General features: G+C 39.8%; 1 protein-coding gene across 9 annotated transcripts in view; it reads right to left on the bottom strand.

Moving 5' to 3' along the window:
* DTNB (dystrobrevin beta) overlaps positions 1-19,306 on the bottom strand; it is a 233,742-nt gene that overhangs the window by 35,402 nt on the left and 179,034 nt on the right. For all 9 annotated transcript variants that reach the window (XM_043469166.1, XM_043469168.1, XM_043469169.1 and 6 more), the window contains 3 exons: positions 10,049-10,134; positions 9,069-9,182; positions 3,805-3,901 (listed from right to left, as the gene is read on the bottom strand). In XM_043469166.1, coding sequence (XP_043325101.1) covers positions 3,805-3,901; positions 9,069-9,182; positions 10,049-10,134 — 297 coding nt within the window. The remainder of the gene's footprint in view (positions 1-3,804; positions 3,902-9,068; positions 9,183-10,048; positions 10,135-19,306) is intronic.

Here is a 19,306-nt window from a genome sequence, read left to right as displayed (position 1 = left end):
TCTTGAGGAAACTCCAGTTCAGCACCAGAAGATAGTCTTCATTATCAAAGCCCCAGCTGCTAGATGACTGGCCAAACCTAGAACCACAAGCACCCAGGCAAAGAGGGGCCTGAGTGTTAGCCGAGTTCGCCTGAAGAAGTTAGCATGTTCCAGCTTTTGCATCTGGTGTGCATGGCTCTAGTTAGAAGGGGTTCAAGTTTTACAGTTGGGGAACGACGTTCCTGCTTAGTCAGGCTTCCCTGTAAGGCAGCACACTGTTCTTCCATTCATCCGTCAAGGCAAACAGCCACAGAAGAGTTATTAAACAATTCAAAATGTGTTTTTATTGCTGGCATTAAATGTTGAAATGGAAATTGGTAGGGGAGGGACAGGGCAATCCTGACAAGTTGGAATTGCATCTGAGATCAAAAGACCAGTATATAATGTCTTAGCACTGTTTCTAAGACACCTTATTCTCACTGCTTTCTCCAGGTTGGGTATTGAAGACATCACCCTGGCTCAACAGAATAGGGAAGTTCAGAAAGCAAGGTTTCATGTTTGCACATTTGTGACTCTGCTCTATAGAATTTATCCAACGACATAAAATCGTGTTAATTTGCAGTAGACACATGTCAGGTTAGGATGGGTGAGTGGACAGGGCAGTGTTTCTAGGACTCATAGAGCCCCCGTGTGCGTTGGGATTGGCAGAGAGTTGGTGAGGTGTTACTTAGGATGCTGTTTAATCCAAATTCACCAAAGTTAATCAGATAAAGGCTCTGTCAACATAATAAACAGGTCAGATATAAAGTCTTAGAACCTTTTTGTTATCAGTTAGTTAGGGTCAGTAAAGATTGACTGATGACAAGCCAGGCATAGGAGCCAAGTTGGTTTAAAGGGGAGTAATAATGCCTTAATTATAAAGTACAAATTTAGGATTGCTCAAGTTACCTGAAGATATGGGAGACCCATCCACGTGGGGGATATCTGGCTCAGTGGCCAGAGTGATGCCACAGCCACTGTAGTCATTGTCATCTATATTTTAAAAATTCATATTCCAAATCTCATTTGCAAATGACGTTAAAATTTAAAGCTACAGAATTCATTTGGTAAATGTATTTCAAAAGCAATATTGGAAAAATGGAAAAAGAGGCAGAAAAATATTGGGAACATGATTAAGAAACAAACACAAACATACAACTATTTCTGGATCAAATAGGAAGTTTGAGGTAGAGGTTATCCATATATACTCATTCATCAGGGGAAAAAATGCAAAGAAAAGATACATTCTGAAACAAGGGGACTTGAGTGTCAGTCTGTATTATGTCATTTGGAAAACAACAATAAGTAGATGCCTGATACTCCCTGGTGACAGGGACCCAGTCTTAGTCACCATTATACACCACATAGCTAAACAGGACTCTTAGGAACTCAATATGTTTCTGCTAAGTAAATGGTCTTTACCCTGCCTTATCCCTCCTCCCCCAAATTTACAATTTTTGCTGAATGAATTAATAAACAATGGTGACACTTCACATGTACGCTTCTCCAAATTATCAATTTTCAGATAAACAGACACAGTATATAGTATTTCCCTGGAGCAGTAAAATGAAAGAATTCCCTGTGAAAGAGAAACTTACTGTGTGGTATATTTTAATTCATGAGTATCCCAGATCATGTGGCTCAATTGTCCATTTGACTAAATACTTACAGCTGTTGTATGAGGGCACTAAATGCTAGCGGATTGAACATCAGTGAAAGCAAGACAGTCCTTTGAAATTAAAATTAGAATTCTGAAGGGTACTTTTACTATTTGTTAGTAAATGTAGTTTTCATAGTAGGAAAACATCTTTGAGATTTTAAGAGAAGTCAATGATTCCTATGTATAACCTTTTAGGAGTGCATATAATATACAAATTAAGATTATGCTGTAACCCTTTTAGGAAGCTGGACACAAGGTCTGAGATTTTCAACTGTGAATTTTAATCGACAGATTAAAAAAGATGACATTCCTGGTTTCTGTTTTCAAATCCTTTCTCCCTTTTTGAACGACCACAGCCTGTCAGGTGGATAACGATAAGGCATTTAAGAGCCTGGGAGGGGATCTTACAAAACAGAGCAGTGAGGTCCTGCTTATTTTACTGAAATTGTAATTAAAAGACAACAGCTGGAAATACAAAGAATCGGAGGGTTTGGGAACAGAGTTGCAGGTACCAGCTCCCTCTGCTTAGGCCTTGAACACAAGTGTCAGGGGTACACAGCGAGGTCAGGGTAATGCACATGGGACCAGGGCCAGGAACTCTGAGGAACAGGGAGGCCCATCAGCTGACCAGGCCCACCAGCTGACGGGAAAGCCTTCTGTGTACTTAGGGGAAATGCATTCTGACTTCCCTTCAGTTTGCATAAACATTTTTGCCTTTTACAAAAATCACCCTGGGGTACCTTCCCATTTATGTTCTGGGTAATATCTGAGAACATTTTTCTGAAAGGGAGGTAAATCCCCTATCACCTTCTGTCCTCTGGGTGGACTAACCCCACAGCGGCAGAGCTCTCACAGCCCCGAACAGCTCCAGATGCTGCACTGGCCCAGTGTGTTTAAGTTCGCCCCTGCTCTCCTGAGTGGGTGACCGGGTTGCTTGGCTGGGTACTTGACAGCTATATGGGGGATCTGGGCCAGGTTTTAGGCATAAGGTTTTCTTTAAACAAGACCCATTCAGACAAACTATTTCTCAGGAGAAATCCTGCTAACAGGGTTAATGTAGAAACATGTTTCCAAATACCTAATACCCAGGACCAAAGCTAGAAAAAACTCAGCTCAAGACTAAAAGAAATGATTGTCTCGAGCAAGCCAAAAGTCAGTTCAAAACACAAACACTCCATTTACCCAAGCTTGCAATACCACGAGCTTTATTATTAAAGGATGGGCTGATGATGAAGTTGAAGAAAAGTCTTCCAGCTGATCTGTTCTCGGATTTCCCCTCCAAGTCCAGACCCTTGTCACTCCAGGCCTGAATGATTTCACTAGACTCCCATTATCCTTTAGTTTCTCCTCTTCCTGACCTGTTGTGTACATTTTCCTAAACTATTGTTTTCAAAACCTTTAATGACTTCCCCTTATCACAGGATTAAATCCACCCCCTTAGCCTGGCTTCTTTCTGGCTTCTAACTCTGTGACATACCATGAAATGCAATGATTTCAGAGTATAGACAGAAAGACAGTAGGAATTCACAGCATAAACAAATGTACCCTGGTATTGCTGCTACAGGGCTGGTAAATACTTCCGCTCAGTGCCAGGCAAGCTGTCCAGGTGAAGACATTTAAATGCCAAGCATGCCTTTGCTCTAGGGTATGGAGGCTGTAATAGATTTTTCAATAAAAGGTAGTGAGGATTGAAATTATTCTATATTTTTCAAGCCCCAATATACCAAACCTAGAGCTATCTGCTATTTTATTGCTCCTAATAGAGCAAAATTATCAATTAGAGTTGGTTTGATTAGGGTGGTTTTCCTCTATAATACTTATTAAAATAGCACACAATATTTGGTAAGTATTCAGGTACACTCTTTGAAGCTTTGTCTTAAAAGAAACTATATAATTGAGAAATATTCATTTATATACAGCTAATATCCTATTTATAAACATTCTTATTTATTCATAAAAGCACATCACTCTGGTTCTGGTTACTAATTTTTTATAATTGGGCTTTAAATAGTTAACCCTTTAGCCTCATCCTATTCTGACATCACAGGGAAGGCAGAAGCTGAGCTGGGGGTGAAGATGGACAAGAAGAGCTGAGGTGGGAGGAGGAGACTGGCCGCTGCTCTTACCTTCAGTAGCTTCATCAGCCCTTCCAGCTGGACCATCAGCTCCCGCCTGCTCTCCTGCAATGCTGACATCCTCTGCTCCAGTTCATCTTTCCTCTGCCTGTCAGAAAGGAAAAGCTCATGAGAAATGAAGAGATGAAGCTCTGATGCTGGACATATAAAATGGTGATAGTATCTGTTTTGCCCACTGCTATGAGAACAGCATGTAAAAGTGCCTTGGAAAGTAGACATTGCTGTAGAGCAAAAAAGTATTGTTACTATCATTAAAGTCATTTTTTAAATTCTTCAGGAAGTCAAATACCTCATTTACACGAATTAGTTCAAATTTAAATTAACAGCGGAGAAAAATATGTGAAAACTGCTCAGATAAGACAGGATTCAGTCGTCGGTGCTCCCAGAACCACCCATCAGGCTCTGAAAGTGTGACAGACTTGAGGATGACTGTCTCAGAGAACTTGGTTTCCCCGAGGACAGATTTCATGCCATCAAGTCTAGGTCAATCTGTCCAAACCCAAACTTAAGACTTTCCTTCCTAAATGGTTCTCTTTCTCAATTTCCCCATCTCTCCTACTTTTTCTTCTAAGCTTTTATGGCTGAAAAACTCGATCCTCTCTGATACTTTCCTGTTCATTTCCTAGATTTCATCAGTCACCCAATTCAGATGATTCCTGAATATCAGGTGTCTTATCTTTCTATTCCTGCTTCTCTGACTTTATCCAAGTATGCTTCACCTCACACACACAATGGTCTCCTAGCTTGACTAATCCTGATTTCATCTACGATGACTGGGAAAAAGCACTGGAATATAAATCAAGAGATTGAGGCTCACCATTTTACTCACTGTGCAACCTTGGACAAGTCACTTAACCTGTCTTAGTCTCAATTTTCTCTTCTCTAAAATGGAACTAATAACACATTACTAACAGTAACATTTTTAAAAGTTTTTTTGATGTGGACAATTTTTAAAGTTTTTATTGAATTTGTTACAATATTGCTTCTGTTTTATGTTTTGATCTTTGGGTCGTGAGGCATGCAGGATCATATCTCCCCAACCGGGGATTGCACCCACACTCCCTGCATTAGAAGGTGAAGTCTTAACCACTGGACCACCAGGAAAGTCCCAACAATAGCACTATCTTGAACATCAAGTAAGATGATGGACATGAAAGCATTCTGTGGCCTTTACAATGCCACTCAAAGGAAAGCTGTACTCCTTTCATCATTTCTTGTAATAACCTAAACAGAATTTCTAGCATCACTGACTCTGACCTGCATAGTCTAGACCCCTGTTGTCCAATGTGGTAGCCACTGGCCACATGTGACTACTCAGCACTAGTCTGAATTGAGATGTAAGTGTAACTTAAACACTGGATTTAAAAACTTAGTGTGAATGAAAGTAAAATATCACAATAATTTTTAATGTTGATTAAATGTTGAAAAGACAATATTTTAGATTAGGCAGGTTAAATAAAAGAAGTTTTAATGACACCTATTTTCTTTTAGTTTTTCAACATGGTTGTTAGAAAAATTTTAATACATAGATGGCTCACATTATACTTCTATCAGAGAGAATACCGCTACAAACTCTACCTACATTCGATCCTCAGTTCCTTATTTCCCTTTCTCTTCTGTGTCTGGACCTCCAGCCATGGTTCACTTTTCCCTAAGCAGACAGCATCACTTTACGACTCAGTATTCCCCTGCTCTCTTCCAAATACTATTTACTCCTTAGTGCCTATCCTAAACGTCACTCTTTTCAGGAAGCTATTCCTGATTACTTCAGTGAGTATCAGATCCTACTTATTTAATCACTATAGCAACCGGTGCTTCTCTGGGGCACTTAATTTATTTTACCTTGTACTGCTCTCATTCATACCATGACGCAAAATCTTTGAGGTCAGGGGATGAGCCTTACTCATCTTTGCATATACTGAATGATTAAGAGAATATCACGTATCCAGTGTGGACTCAATTAACATCATGAACTTAGTGAAATCATTATTTGAAGCTCTCGAAGGATTTCCAATGACCTATCACTTAAGGCTCTCAGAATCTGGTCTCAATTATCCAACTAATTTTATCTCCCATCACTGGCACTCTAAAGATTAATTCACTGGATGGCTGAAAACAAATTCTTAGCTTCAAGATTCTTTCCTCTCTCTGAAATGTGTTATATTTATTGGGGAATCTTGCTGAACCCTAACTCTGTATATAATCTTAAATGTTTTGTCCCACACTCCGTTCAAACCATACCTACCTTTCATGGTTCAGCCCAAATTCCACCACCTTTGGGGGACAAATAGCTTCTAAATTTCTTCTAATATCCACACTACTTATTATTAACATTGTATAGTATTACTGAGTTGATTAGAAAATCACTTTATGTTTTGTTTCCAAAACAAGATTATAAATTTTTAAGATAGATTCATTTGTCTTCTTGTCTTTATACTCCCTAAATTTCCATCGCAGGTATAAACTCAATAAGGAGTTGACTCATTCCATTTTCTAGAAAGTCTTTCTTCCCTGAACCACAAGACTGGACGCAGTACTCTTTCTCTGTGCTATGCAGGATCAAGTAATTACAATAAAAAATGGCAAAAATGAATGAACTACAGCTATTAATTCTTGCAACTACATGGAATGATCCTAAAGAACAATATTAAGTGGGAAAAAAGTCTCAGAAGACTACATATAATTTCATTTCAATAAAGCTCAAAAAACAAAAAGCAAAACTAGACACTCTATTGTGTGAACATACACACATATCTGAAAATACTGTTTAAAAAGCAAGGGAATGATAAAGCAAATTCTGGATAGAGGTTAGCTCTGGGGGGAAGGCAGAAGGAAGTGAGACAAGATGGGGGAACTTACACAGATGACATGGCTTTAGCAATATGTGAATTCTCAAGTAGGGTGTGGGTTTCTGGGTGTTCATTTTAGCATTATGTTTCATATCTTACTCATTTGTCTCACTTATTATTATAATAACAAATATACCATTAAAAATAATAAAGGGGGAAAAGACAATTTTGGCAGTCAGGATTCGTAACCACTAACCCTAAGGATAAAATTCTCTATCTTGTTTTATTATACTAGCTGGGTATTGGCAGTTCCTGTATTCATATACATAGATCAAAAGCAGAAGGATGTCAGAACCTACAAATGAATCCTGCCCTTCATGTGTCTTGTGATAAACAAAAGTTCGTAATATTAATCTAAATGCATTTACCAACTTCTTTCATGGCTAGTAATTCTGAGAAATTAGTTTCTATTCCAAAATTCTAAAGAAATTCTTCTATGTTTACTTCTAGAAGTTTTAACATTTTTGTCTCCATGTTTCATCCGTCTGCCGGTGTTTTTTGTACATAAGTGTGAGGAAAAAAGCCAATATGTGTGTCCTTATGCATGAGCAATTGCTCTAGCACACTTCATTAAACTGTCCTTTTTTCAGTGATACAGAAGCTGCTTTTGAGATCAAACACTTTCTGATTTCTCAGAATTTAGACCTTCCTTGGACTTAGATTAAATTCCTGCTTCTTACTGCCTGATGTCACAGCGCTGGATCCTGCCCTTTGTCTCTTCTACTGTCTACGCTTTTTTAGATCTCTCTAGCATAAAGAAGCCCTTTCAGCACTCCAGTCCCAGCAACAGTGAAACTAAAGTATGACAGTTTTTTGTGTTTCCAGATACAAGATAGTCACCTGTGCCTGAGCTGAGGTGGGGAAAGAAAACAGCTGGCTGTATCTTATTGGAGCTGTGCTCCGAGTCAGCAGCTTCTGCTTTCCCGTCCTTCCTGGTACGACACCAACTGTGCTGATTTCCCAAATGTTCGACAGCAGAACCAGAGCCACCAAGATCTCAGCCCAACTAAATTCAGAAACTCAACTGAATTTCTTTTTTGGAGAATGGGAATCTCTGTATCTCTAAAGATTTTCTTCTGCACAGCTTAAATTCCTGATGACTTATCTATTAATGACATAAATCTAAACAGAAGGACAGTTAGAAAAAAACAATCATCTCCATTCTCTAAGAGAAGAAATCATGGCTGGGAAGCTAAATGATCTAAATCAAAGGAAGAACTAACAAAGGACTTTCAGCTCTGCAGAAATCCAGGTGATGGCACATTAGAAATCGACTTGTGGGATGCCAAAGGTTACAACCTATGCAGAAAGAATCCACTGTTTGGGAATCCACAGATCCGGTGAGAATCAAGTCACTCATTTAGTTTCCATAATGGCATCACTTATGGAAGAAGGTGCACACATCTTTCTAACACTAATAGGAAATAAGACGCTATGAATGTTGATCCCCAGGAGAAAGGAAGGGCAACCCACTCCAGTATGCTTGCCTAGAGAATTCCATGGACAGACCATAGGGTCGCAAAGAGTCAGACACGATGGAGCAATTAACACACACACACAACGTTGCCCGGATCATGCTCATGTCATACTCTTCTGGAAGATGCCCTCGTTCCCCTGAAAACAGTACCAAGTGGGAGCTGAAGCTGCTCTCTACCCCAATCCTGATCCCACATCCTTGGTCTCTCACTCCTTGAAAGAGTTTATGTTGAAGTGGAAGGTTCCTTTTCCCTGTTGCTGGGAAAGACTGAAGGCAGGAGGAGAAGGGGACGACAGAGGATGAGATGGTTGGATGGCATCACTGACTCGATGGACATGACGTTGAGCAAACTCCGGAAGCTGGTGATGGACAGGGAAGCCTGGCGTGCTGCAGTCCATGGGGTCTCAAAGAGTCAGACACAACTGAGTGACTGAACTGAACTGAACTGGAAGGTACCACAGCCACGGTGTAAGGGATTCCCACTTGGTTTCACATCTCAGGGGATTTCCCACCACGGACTCCTGATTTAGGAAGTGCTAGAGAACATACTCAAAGGACAGGGAGAGCATTATTCCTAGCCAAGAGTCTCTAAAGTCAGACTAATTTCAAGATAAGAAGATGGAGTGCAGCACACTGGGCTTCTTAAAGCGATCACAGAAGTATAAACACTGCTCTGCTTGCGGTGGAGCTGGAGGGTGGTGTTTACCTAGTTCTGGAATGAAGGCAGGAGATCGCAGAATGATTAATAAAGGAACTCAAACATCTGAAGCAGTAACAGAATGAGTGGAATGCTTCAGCTATTCGTTTTAACATGACTAGATGTACGGATGAACGGATCCTATCCTACTGGTTTGGTTTCCTGAGATATGAACTCCTATCGGAGCAGGTTATAACATCGGAATGGCGGTGCAAGCAGGACTCTTACTTACCTCAGGAGCCGCAGCTCGGCCAGCAGCGTGGGGTTCTGCTGGGCCTTCTCCGGGGTGGGCTGGGACGCCTGCTCATGCTCCAGACGGAGACGCTGAATCTCCTGCAGGATCTCTCTAGACAGGGTGGATGAAAGAGATGGCTACGTGATGCTTCCCAGCGGTCTCTTTCTCTCTCTCTGCTGTTAGAAGTTTTTATTCCACTAGTGCTGCCTCTATCTATCTTGTTCCGAGTGCTTCTGAACAACCGAGACGTGAGATGGACATCATCTTAAAATACCCACACTTCGTATTTCCTCAATGAAACAACCCTTTGTGGTAGAAAAAGTCATATAAATCTTCTCAAGAACTCGAAAAATCTCCACAGAAGAAAAATGACAACTAGAATACTCAGTTCCTCTCTGGGGGAAACTTGAAGCCTCCGAATGCAGGTCTAGTGCCCAGTTCCCTCAAGTCTTCCTCCGTCTCGCTTCCTCTCCTGACCCCCGACCCCTACCCCAAGAGCTGATGGCGGCCCCTTCCTCCACGATGCCTGTTATCTTCTGTCCAACCTCCTCATCCTGGTTCCTGCCTTTTCAGTGCGTGATGTTGTGTTGTTTGGGCTCCGAGCCTATGAACGGCTTTTCTGTGAGAGACCCAACAGTGGCACGCAGCATCACGGGCCAGGACGAGATGGCGAGACAGAGCAAAGGCTCCTGGAGCAGAGCGGAGAAAGGAATGGTGAGAGGGGCACACACTGGTGGGTGGGGAAAAGAATTTCCCTGAGGGCATGTGAGCAGGGTTGCGGACTGCCAGAATGAACTGCATGCAGAGTTCATGCACAAATTAGTGTCCAGGGCAAGACTTGGGCTGGCCTATCTTAACCGAGGTGGAATCTTCCTTTGTGGTCAAAACCCATCTAGACTGCAAGGAAAATGAGAATCAGATACTCACATGATAATCTTGGGCTTATAAACTGGCCTGGCCTCTCTCTGCATTCTTACCTGTTTTTATTTTCCAGTTCTGCAATAAGCTGTCTTTGTTGTTTGTTGGCATCAAAGTTAAAGCTCAAGTCAGTGGGAGGACGGGTCTAGAGTGAGAAAGAAAGGTTTTTGGTTTTGGATTCAAATATATCCAGAGCCCCAGATGGACTGATTTTTTTTTTTAAAGAAACAGATTTTTGAGGTATAATCTACATACCATAAAATCCACCCATTTTAAGTGTACAATTCAATGAGTCTTAGTATATTTAAAGTTATGCAAACCAAGCACCACAGTCCAGTTTTAGAACATTTTTCACCACCACGGAAAGTTCCCTCATGCCAGTTTGTAGTAAACTACCACTCCCATCCCCAACCGCAGGCTAACACTGATCTGCTTTCTGTCTACAGTTTTGCCTTTTCTATATACATATACATGGAATGATACAACATGTACTCTTTGGTTTCTGGCTTCCACTTACTATGTTTCTGAGGTTCATCCACGTTGCTCCATGAATCAGGGTTCCTTCCTTTTTACTGCTGAATAGTATTCCACTGTTTTCAGCTTTTGGTTATTACAAATGAAGCTGCTCTGAACTCTCATTTACAAATCTTTGTGTTGATATGTGTTTTCATCTCTTTTGATTAAATACCTAAGAGTGGAACTCCTAAGTTACACTCCTAAGTAACTCTGTATTTAACATATTGAGAAAGTGTCAAACTGTTTCCCAAAGTGGCTGAACCATTTTACAATCCCAGCAATAGTAAAGGAGGGTTCCAACTTTGTCATATCCTTGCCAATACCTGTCATTGTCTTTTTGGTTTTAACCATCCAAGTGAACATGAAGTACCTAAATTGTGGGTTTTTTTAAAATGAGATATAATTTAGGTGCTTTAAAATTTACCCTTTTAAAGTCTATATTTCAGTGGTTTGAAACTATATAAGACTGTGAGCCCATCATCAGCATCTACTTTCAGGACATTTTTATCACCCCCAAAAGAAACCCACAGTCACTGCACACTACCTTGAGACAACCTCTAATCTACTTTCTGTATCTATGGGTTTGCCTATTCTAGACAGTTCCTACAAATGGAATCATTCAATATGTGATCTTTTAAGTATCACTTCTTTCACTTAGCAAATGATTTCAGGGTTCATCCATGTTGTAGCACGTGTCAGTATTTCACTACTTTTTATGGTTGAATAATATTCCAACATATGGATAGATAGTATTTTGTCCATCCATTCAACAACTGATGAGCATTTGGGTTGTTTCCATTTTGGTGGACTATTTTGAATAATGCTGTTATGAGTATTTGTGGACAAGTTTCTGTATAGTGACATGCTTTCATTTTGGGAGGTATATAAGAGTGAAACTGCAGGTTTATATAGTAACTGTCTTTTGAGGAACTGCCAAGGCTGTTTCCTACATGGCTGCACTTTTAATGATATACAAATAATTTACATTCTCACTAGCAATATATGAGAGGTCCATTTTTCTACTTTCTTGCCAACAGTTGTTATTGTCCATTCTTTTGACCACAGTCATCCTAGAGAGTATAAAATGTATCTTATTGTGAATTTGGGCTTCCTAGGTGGTTCAGTGGTAAAGAATCCAACTGCCAATGCAGGAGACACAGGTTTGATCCCTGGGTTGGAAGATCCCCTGGAGAAGGAATTGGCAACCCACTCTAGTATTCTTGCCTGGAAAATTCCATGGACAGAGGAGCCTGGCTGGCTGTAGTCCATAGGGTCACAAAGAGTTGGATACAACTTAGCTACTGAGCATGCACACGCATTGTGAATTCAATTTTTATTTTCCTAATGAGTAATATGTTCAGCATACTTTCACAAGCTTACTGGCCATCTAAATACCTTTGGAGAAATCATTATGGTTTTGATTTTCAAATCCACTGACGTTTTTGACTCTCATTACCTCCTTTAAGAATATGGAAGTCAATCAACACAAAATATGAAAATGGATGACTAGGTGACATTTCCCTTTTATTGATTAGCCACAGTGGAAGCTCTAATGAAGGCTCTGGTATGGTTATGCTTCCCTCCATGTATAAACATGATATATGATGAAGCAGAAACTTTGTTTCCTGTCTAGTGCTTAAAGATGCAATCAGTAATTCTTTTCACGTGAAACTTCCTAAATAAACATAGGCAAAACAGCATAGCAAATCTGAGTCAGAGGCTTTTTTACTTAATCAAATTACCAAATACTTTTCTTTTTTAAAAGGGAAAAAAGTGATTTTTCTTCCTACAAGAAGAGTGGACCAGTGGCCAATTGAGCAAGTTCTCTCTATTATCTATGCACAGTCTTGTGAGAGCCTGAGCTGAACCTCAGAAAAATGGCAAGCCTGAGACTAAACCTGCTATGAATAATAGATTTACAAATCCTGAAGACTGGAGTTAAAATGAATGGTTCCTTATCAGAGTGGGACCAAGGAAAATTATGGATGAGGAAATGAACTCTGAAATGAACTGGTTTCATATACTGACAAGTAAACAAAAATCCCCAAAGTATTTCACTGGACATTTCTAAAGAATCTTTTTAGTTTTGAGTGTCTGACTGCAGTGCTGAAGCATCTTTCACAGAGGAAGTTAATGCACGAATCAAGAATTATTATCAACAGTGATTCCTAATGAGAACATGCCATACAGCACAGGGAGCTCTACTTAAGCAGTGTGGTGACCTGAACGGGAATGAAGTCCAAAAGGGAGGAGATACACGTATATGTGTGGCTGATTCACTTTGCTGTACAGTAGAAGCTAACACAACATTGTAAAGCAACTATATATATGCCAACAAAAATTAACTTTAAAAAATAGTGATTCCTAAACAGACAATATTCTTTGGCACCAAGAAGCATTGTGACTCAAACATAAAGAAGTAGGGGTGGGGGCTTCCCTGGTGGTCAAATGGTTGAGTCTGCCTTGAAATGCTGGGGACACTGGTTCAATCCCTGGTCTGGGAAGACCCCACATGCCATGGGGCAACTGAGTCTGTGCACCACAACTACTGAAGCCTGAGTGCCTAGAGCCTGTGCTCCAAAACAAGAGAAGCCACGGCAATGCCAAGCCTGTGCACCGCAATGCAAAGTAGTCCCTGACCTCTGCAACTAGAGAGAGCCTACGCACAGCAACGAAGACTCAGAATGGCCAAACATAACTAAATAAATAAAAATTAAACACACACACACAAAAGAAGAAGTAGAGGTGGAAGAAGATTCAAACCCTTAGTTGCTGTCCCACCTGGAGCAACCTGCATCCTCGCTCCTTCACCTGGATGTAACAACAGGGAAAGCCCCCAGTGAAGAGAGTCGAATGCTGGCTTATTTCACTCAGACAAACATCAAACATAGCCAAGGTACATTAAATAATAGAGAAATGTAGGGGTTTTATTTATTGACCACCTTAGACACCACAGTATTCCTTAAAAAAGTAAATAAATAAATAAAGCCAGGTATCCCTTCCTAAAATGCCTCCAGAGAAAACGAGGGAACAGTTAGTTTAAAAAAACATGGAATACTTTAGCCAGAAGAGACCTAAAGATGTTTTCTTTCAAAAATTAAATAGTTCATTCATTTATTCAACAAATATTTCCTGAGCACTTACTATGTGTTAGATACTGTTCCAGAAACTAGGGATGCATTAGTGAATAAGGCAGTGGTCCCCAACCTTTTTGGCAGCAGGAACCATTACATGGAAGACAATTTTTACATGGAACGGGGAGGCGGGAGGATGATTTCAGGATGATTCAAGTGCATTATATTTATTGTGCACTTTAATGCCACTGCTGATCTGACAGGAGGCACCAGTCCCTGGCTCGTAGGTTAGGGATGCCTGAATACAGCTTCTACCCTCATGTAGCTTACATTACGCAGAAAGCAATGGCAACCCACGCCAGTACTCTTGCCTGGAAAATCCCATGGATGGAGGAGCCTGGTAGGCTGCAGTCCATGGGGTCACTGAGTCGGACATGACTGAGGGACTTCACTTTCACTTTTCGCTTTCATGCACTGGAGAAGGAAATGGCAACCCATTCCAGTGTTCTTGCCTGGAGAATACCAGGGATGGCGGAACCTGGTGGGCTGCCATCTATGGGGTCACATAGAGTTGGACATGACTGACGTGACTTAGCAGCAACAGCAGCAGCTTACATTACACTGGGAAAGAAAGGTGAGAAATATATATACATATGTATGACATCAGTAGTGATAAATTTGATGAAGAAATACAGGGTAATGAAACAGAATAAACTGAAACAGAAGACTTTTTAAATTAGGTAGTTATAAAAGACTCAGTGAACCGAGGAAGCAAGCCAGGTGAAGGTCTGGGGGTTGGTGGCTCAGGCTTGCTGGGCAGAGAGAAGGGTGAAGGCCCACAGTGCTCCAGGTGGGTGTGTTCAGTCAGCACTGATGGAGAGGAGTTAGCCGTGAAGCAAGGGTGGGAGATAAACTGGGAGAGCCCAGATCACAAAGGGCCTTTTTATCATGGGTAGAGTTTCCATCCCATCCCACATGTGGCATGCAGCCACTGCAGGATTTTGAACAGGGAAACACTGAATTAATTCCAAATAACATAGGTACATACTCTGCTCTTAAGGAGGTGGAATCTAACTCCCTGTTCCTTAAGTGTGGCCTGCCCACAGTGACTTCCTTCCAAAGAGGACAGTGTAGAAAGGGGAAAAAAGAGGAACTTTATGTCAGAGAAACCTGACAAACGCTTCCTCAGCCAAGTCATCAAGGTCAACATCAACAGAGATAAGTGACGCTGGCACTAAACAAGTAAGATGTGAAGTGAGGAAAGTGGTACTTACCTCTTCCTCGCCCAAATCCACAATCCCAGTCTAATCATGAGAAAAATAGACAAGTCCCAATTAAAGGGCATTCCTCAAAACTGTCCAGGTCATCAAAAACAAGGAAAGTCAGTAATAAGCTATAATGGAAAATAATCCTATATATCAAATATAAATATAGTTGAACCACTTTGCTCTATACTTGAAACTAACACAATATTGCAAATCAACTGTGTTTCAATAAAACAAACAAAAAACAATAAAGAAAAGTCAGAGAAAGTGTCAGATCAGAGGAGCCTAAGGAGAGATGACATCTTAGTGAAATGTGGTATCTTGGATGGAGCCCCAGAAAAGAAAAAAGACATTAGGCAAAAACTAACAAAATCTGAATAAAGCACATTGTCGTTGTTTGGTTGCTAAGTCACGTTTGATTCTTTTGCGACCTCAGGGTCTGGAGCCTGCCATGGGATTTCCCAGGGAAGAATACTGGAGTGGGTTGCCATTTCCTTCTCCAGGAAATCTTCCCAACCCAGGGAGAGAAACCAGGTCTCCTGCACTGCAGGCGGCATGGACTTTAGTTAATAATCATACATTGACATGTTGCAGCAAACATGCTATACTAAAGTAAGATGTTACTAACATGGGAAAAGGAACATGGGTTACATGGAAACTCTTTGAACTAGCTTCAGAAATTTTCTATAAATCTGAAACCGCTCTGTAATGAAGTTTATTACAAACAAACAAACAAACCCTACCAACTGGAGGATTCACTTTGTGGAATAAGAATGAAAGTTAGGAATCCCAGGGTCAGTTACTCACCATGTAAACTTTGAGCTACTTTATTTTCCTATATACCTTTATTCTCGTGTCTGTAAAACTAGAATATTTATGGAAAAAGATCCCTTCCTCTGTTACCCTAGTATTCTCTTAGACTTCCCTGGGTGGCTCAGACGGTAAAGAATCTGCCCGCAATGCGGAAGACCTGGGTTTGATCCCTGGGTTGGAAAGATCCTCTGGAGAAGGGAATGGCTACCCACTCCAGTATTTTCTCAGGTTTAGGTAATCTTACAGAGCTCCATCATCTTTAATGAGATGGAGACACAGCTGAAAAATACAGGATAAGGAACAAAACCCCACTGAGCAAAACTGGGCAAATTGGAAAAGACCCTGATGCTGGGAAAGACTGGAGGCAAAAGGAGAAGAGGGTGGGAGAGGATGAGATGGTTGGATGGCATCACCAACTCAAAGAGTTTGAACAAACTCCTGGAGATAAAGAAGGATAGGGAAGGATGGCGTATTGCAGCCCGTGGGGTTGCAAAGAGTCAAACATGACTGAGTGACTGAACAACAAAAACCATTAAACCAAGGAAAGTCAACACAGTCAGCAAACTGTAATCTGCTGGGATGCACTTCTGGAGCCTCCTAAAAAGAGATTGGAAGTTTCCTGTCTGGATGAACTTGGCAGAATGAGTTTTACAGATATGCCTGATGTCAGTTAGACTTCACTGCATCCCAGGGCAGCCCTCCCATCACCTCAGCCTTGCCTAGACTAACTGGAGGGCTATGGATTATTAATATTTCCCTCTCTCAAAAACCCAGTAATGTTTTTTAGGGCAGTGGTTCCTAAGGTAACTGTAAATCAAAAGACTGAAAGTTTTCTTTTTGCTTTTTAAATGAAAATCAATAGACCCTGCTAAACCCATTGATTCTGGATTCAGTGATCTGAGGCAAGGCCAAGAAACTCTATATTCTTTAAGTGCTGCACACAAGATTATAATATGTAGCTAGGTTTGACAATGACGGTTTTGTAGGGGTTTAAAGTCATCACATGTGTGCCAAACACACATGAAAATACCATTATCTTTAATTCTAAGAAGCCATAAGGATATATCTGGAATAGTGTATGGGTGGAGCAGCTGACATGATGATGAGGCTGTGAAGTCTGGGACCAGGCTCTGTGAAAAAAATCTCAAAAATATGTAAATGTTAGATAGCATGACAATGGATAATGGTTTCCTTTTCCTTTCACTTTTTTTCCAAGTTGTCCATAGTGAGTTTTTAATTTTCTCATAAAGAAACTTTACAAATAAACAAAAAATCATCTGACTACATCAAATGCTAGTGATGTTTGTGATGAAATTTTAAGATTTGCCACACATTGTATTTCTGCTTTAAAAAGGAGCTTAGGCATGTCAGGAAAACAAATTTTCTCTCTTGGTTCATCTAAGCAATCTATAAATTCTCTGTTTGGGATCAGTCTCTGTTTGGAAGAGGTTTCAGTGGCCATGTCTACCACCTGGGGAGATGTGAGGGTATGATGTTGGAGCACTTCATAGGGTGTAATGCCGGCTGCTAAAGTGATTTAATGGTCTTTCTTTGTGAAGTGTTTTGAAAAAAAAAAAAAAAAATCAATACAAAGCCTATCTGGCAGGCTATAAATAAATTCTTTTGAGCACTACACCCACTTTATGCAAAGCACTTGTATCAGTGAGAGATTAGCAGATTAGAAGTTGTCTGTTTAATAGAAATCTAGTTAAGAAGACTCCACCCTGAGAGACCCAATATTTATAAGATAACTACACTTAGGAAAATAAACTGAAGATGAAAGGGGCCATATCAGAATTTAGTCTCAAGACCATTCTAACAAGGATTATTTTCACATGAATTAGAGAATTGGCATCAGAAACTATCAGGTGTAAACAGATTTATCTTGTTTGCAGTAAAGGAGTACTAGGATCTCCTTTTCAGGGTCAAATGGCTTTGGAGCTTCTATTTACAAAATTTAAAAAGTACTTTAAAAAGTACTAAAGTCAGCAAGACTGTATAATGGTATTAAGTATACTTAATTTTAAAACTCCAACCACAACACTACTCCATCTCAAAAAAATTAATATTATTTGTAAATTTTAATTTCTAAAATAATAAATATTTGTGACTGACTGGTTTGACTAATCAAATAAAACTAGTCTTTTTCCAAGACTTTTTCCCCCCCATTCTGTTCCATTTCCCTAACCTTTAGAGTTGGAATGTTAGAGTCAGATGTATGACTTATTAGATTCTCAAGGAAAAGATTTTAAAGTCTAAACAAATCCAAAGGAATAAATTACATTTTGAGAGAGAAACGAAGCAAAACTCTCTATTGGCAGCTTTCATAACTATTTCCCTAGGAAGGAGTAAATAATACACTGTGGGATATTGTCCTATAAGATCTTGGCCTGCCTGTCCAGTCTAATCTCACTCCAGAACTCCAGAACAATACTGGACCCAATGGTTTGTGATTCCTGTAACCCCTCTAAGAAATCTTATATAGTCCTGCTGACTTTGTTAAAATGTCTTTTCTGCATCTATTGAAGTATTATAATTTTCTTCTTTAAATTGCTAATATGGTGAATGACATTGGCTGATTTTCACGTGTTAAATAAATTTGCATTCCTAGGATAAATCTCACTTGATCATGGAATATTATCCTTTCTATATGTTGCTGGATGCAATTTGCTAATATTTTCTTAAGGATTTTTGCATCTATGCTCATGACAGAACTTGGCTTGTAATGGCCTTGTACTGTTTTGGATTCAAGCTATGGTGACCTGATAAAATGACTTGGAAAGTGTTCCTTCTTTTTCTGTTTTCTGAAAGTTTGTGCCAGATTGTTATTATTTCCTCCTTAAACATATGATAGTATTCAACAGTTAAGCCATCTGGGCTTGGAGTTTTTGAAGTCAACTATGAATTCAGTTTAACAGATTCAGGACTATTTAGATTTTCTATTTATTATGTCAGTTATGTAAATTTGTATCTTTCAAGAAATTTAGCATCTAGTCATCAAGTTTATTCATAATATCAAAGATATTCATAATATTCTTGCCATCCTTATAATGTTTATAGGCTCTGTAGTGATGTCCCTTCTTTCATTCCTAATATTGGTAATTTGCATTTTCTTTCTTCCCTTTTTATCTTTTTTTTAAACTGAAGTATTGTTGATTTATAATATTGTGTTAGTTTCAGGTATATAGTATAATGATTCAGGGTTTTTGCAGGTTATATTCCATTAAGGTTATTATAATAGGTATAACTCTTTGTGTTATATGGTAAATCTTTGTTGCTTATCTATTTTATGCATAGAAGTTTGCTAATCCCATATCCAAAACTTGTCCCTCCTACTCTTTGGTAACCACAAGTTTGTCTTCTACGTCTGTGAGTCTGTTCCCATTTTTTTTTTTAACTATCTATATATTGGGTTGTACCAAGTCAGTTGTGGGCATGTGGGATCTTTGCTGTGGCATGCTGGATCTTTAGTTGCAGCATATAGGATCTAGTTGCCTGACCAGGAATTGAACCCAGGCCCTCTGCACTGGGAGCATGGAGTCTTAGACATTGGATCACCAGGGAAGTCCCAAGTCTGATTCTGTTTTGCATATACACTTATTTGTATTATTTTTTAGATTCCACATAATAAGTGATATTGTATAGAATT

This window comes from Cervus canadensis, chromosome 5 (genome assembly GCF_019320065.1).
Source record: "Cervus canadensis isolate Bull #8, Minnesota chromosome 5, ASM1932006v1, whole genome shotgun sequence".
NCBI lineage: Eukaryota > Metazoa > Chordata > Mammalia > Artiodactyla > Cervidae > Cervus > Cervus canadensis.
This window is presented reverse-complemented; position numbering and strand designations above follow the sequence as displayed.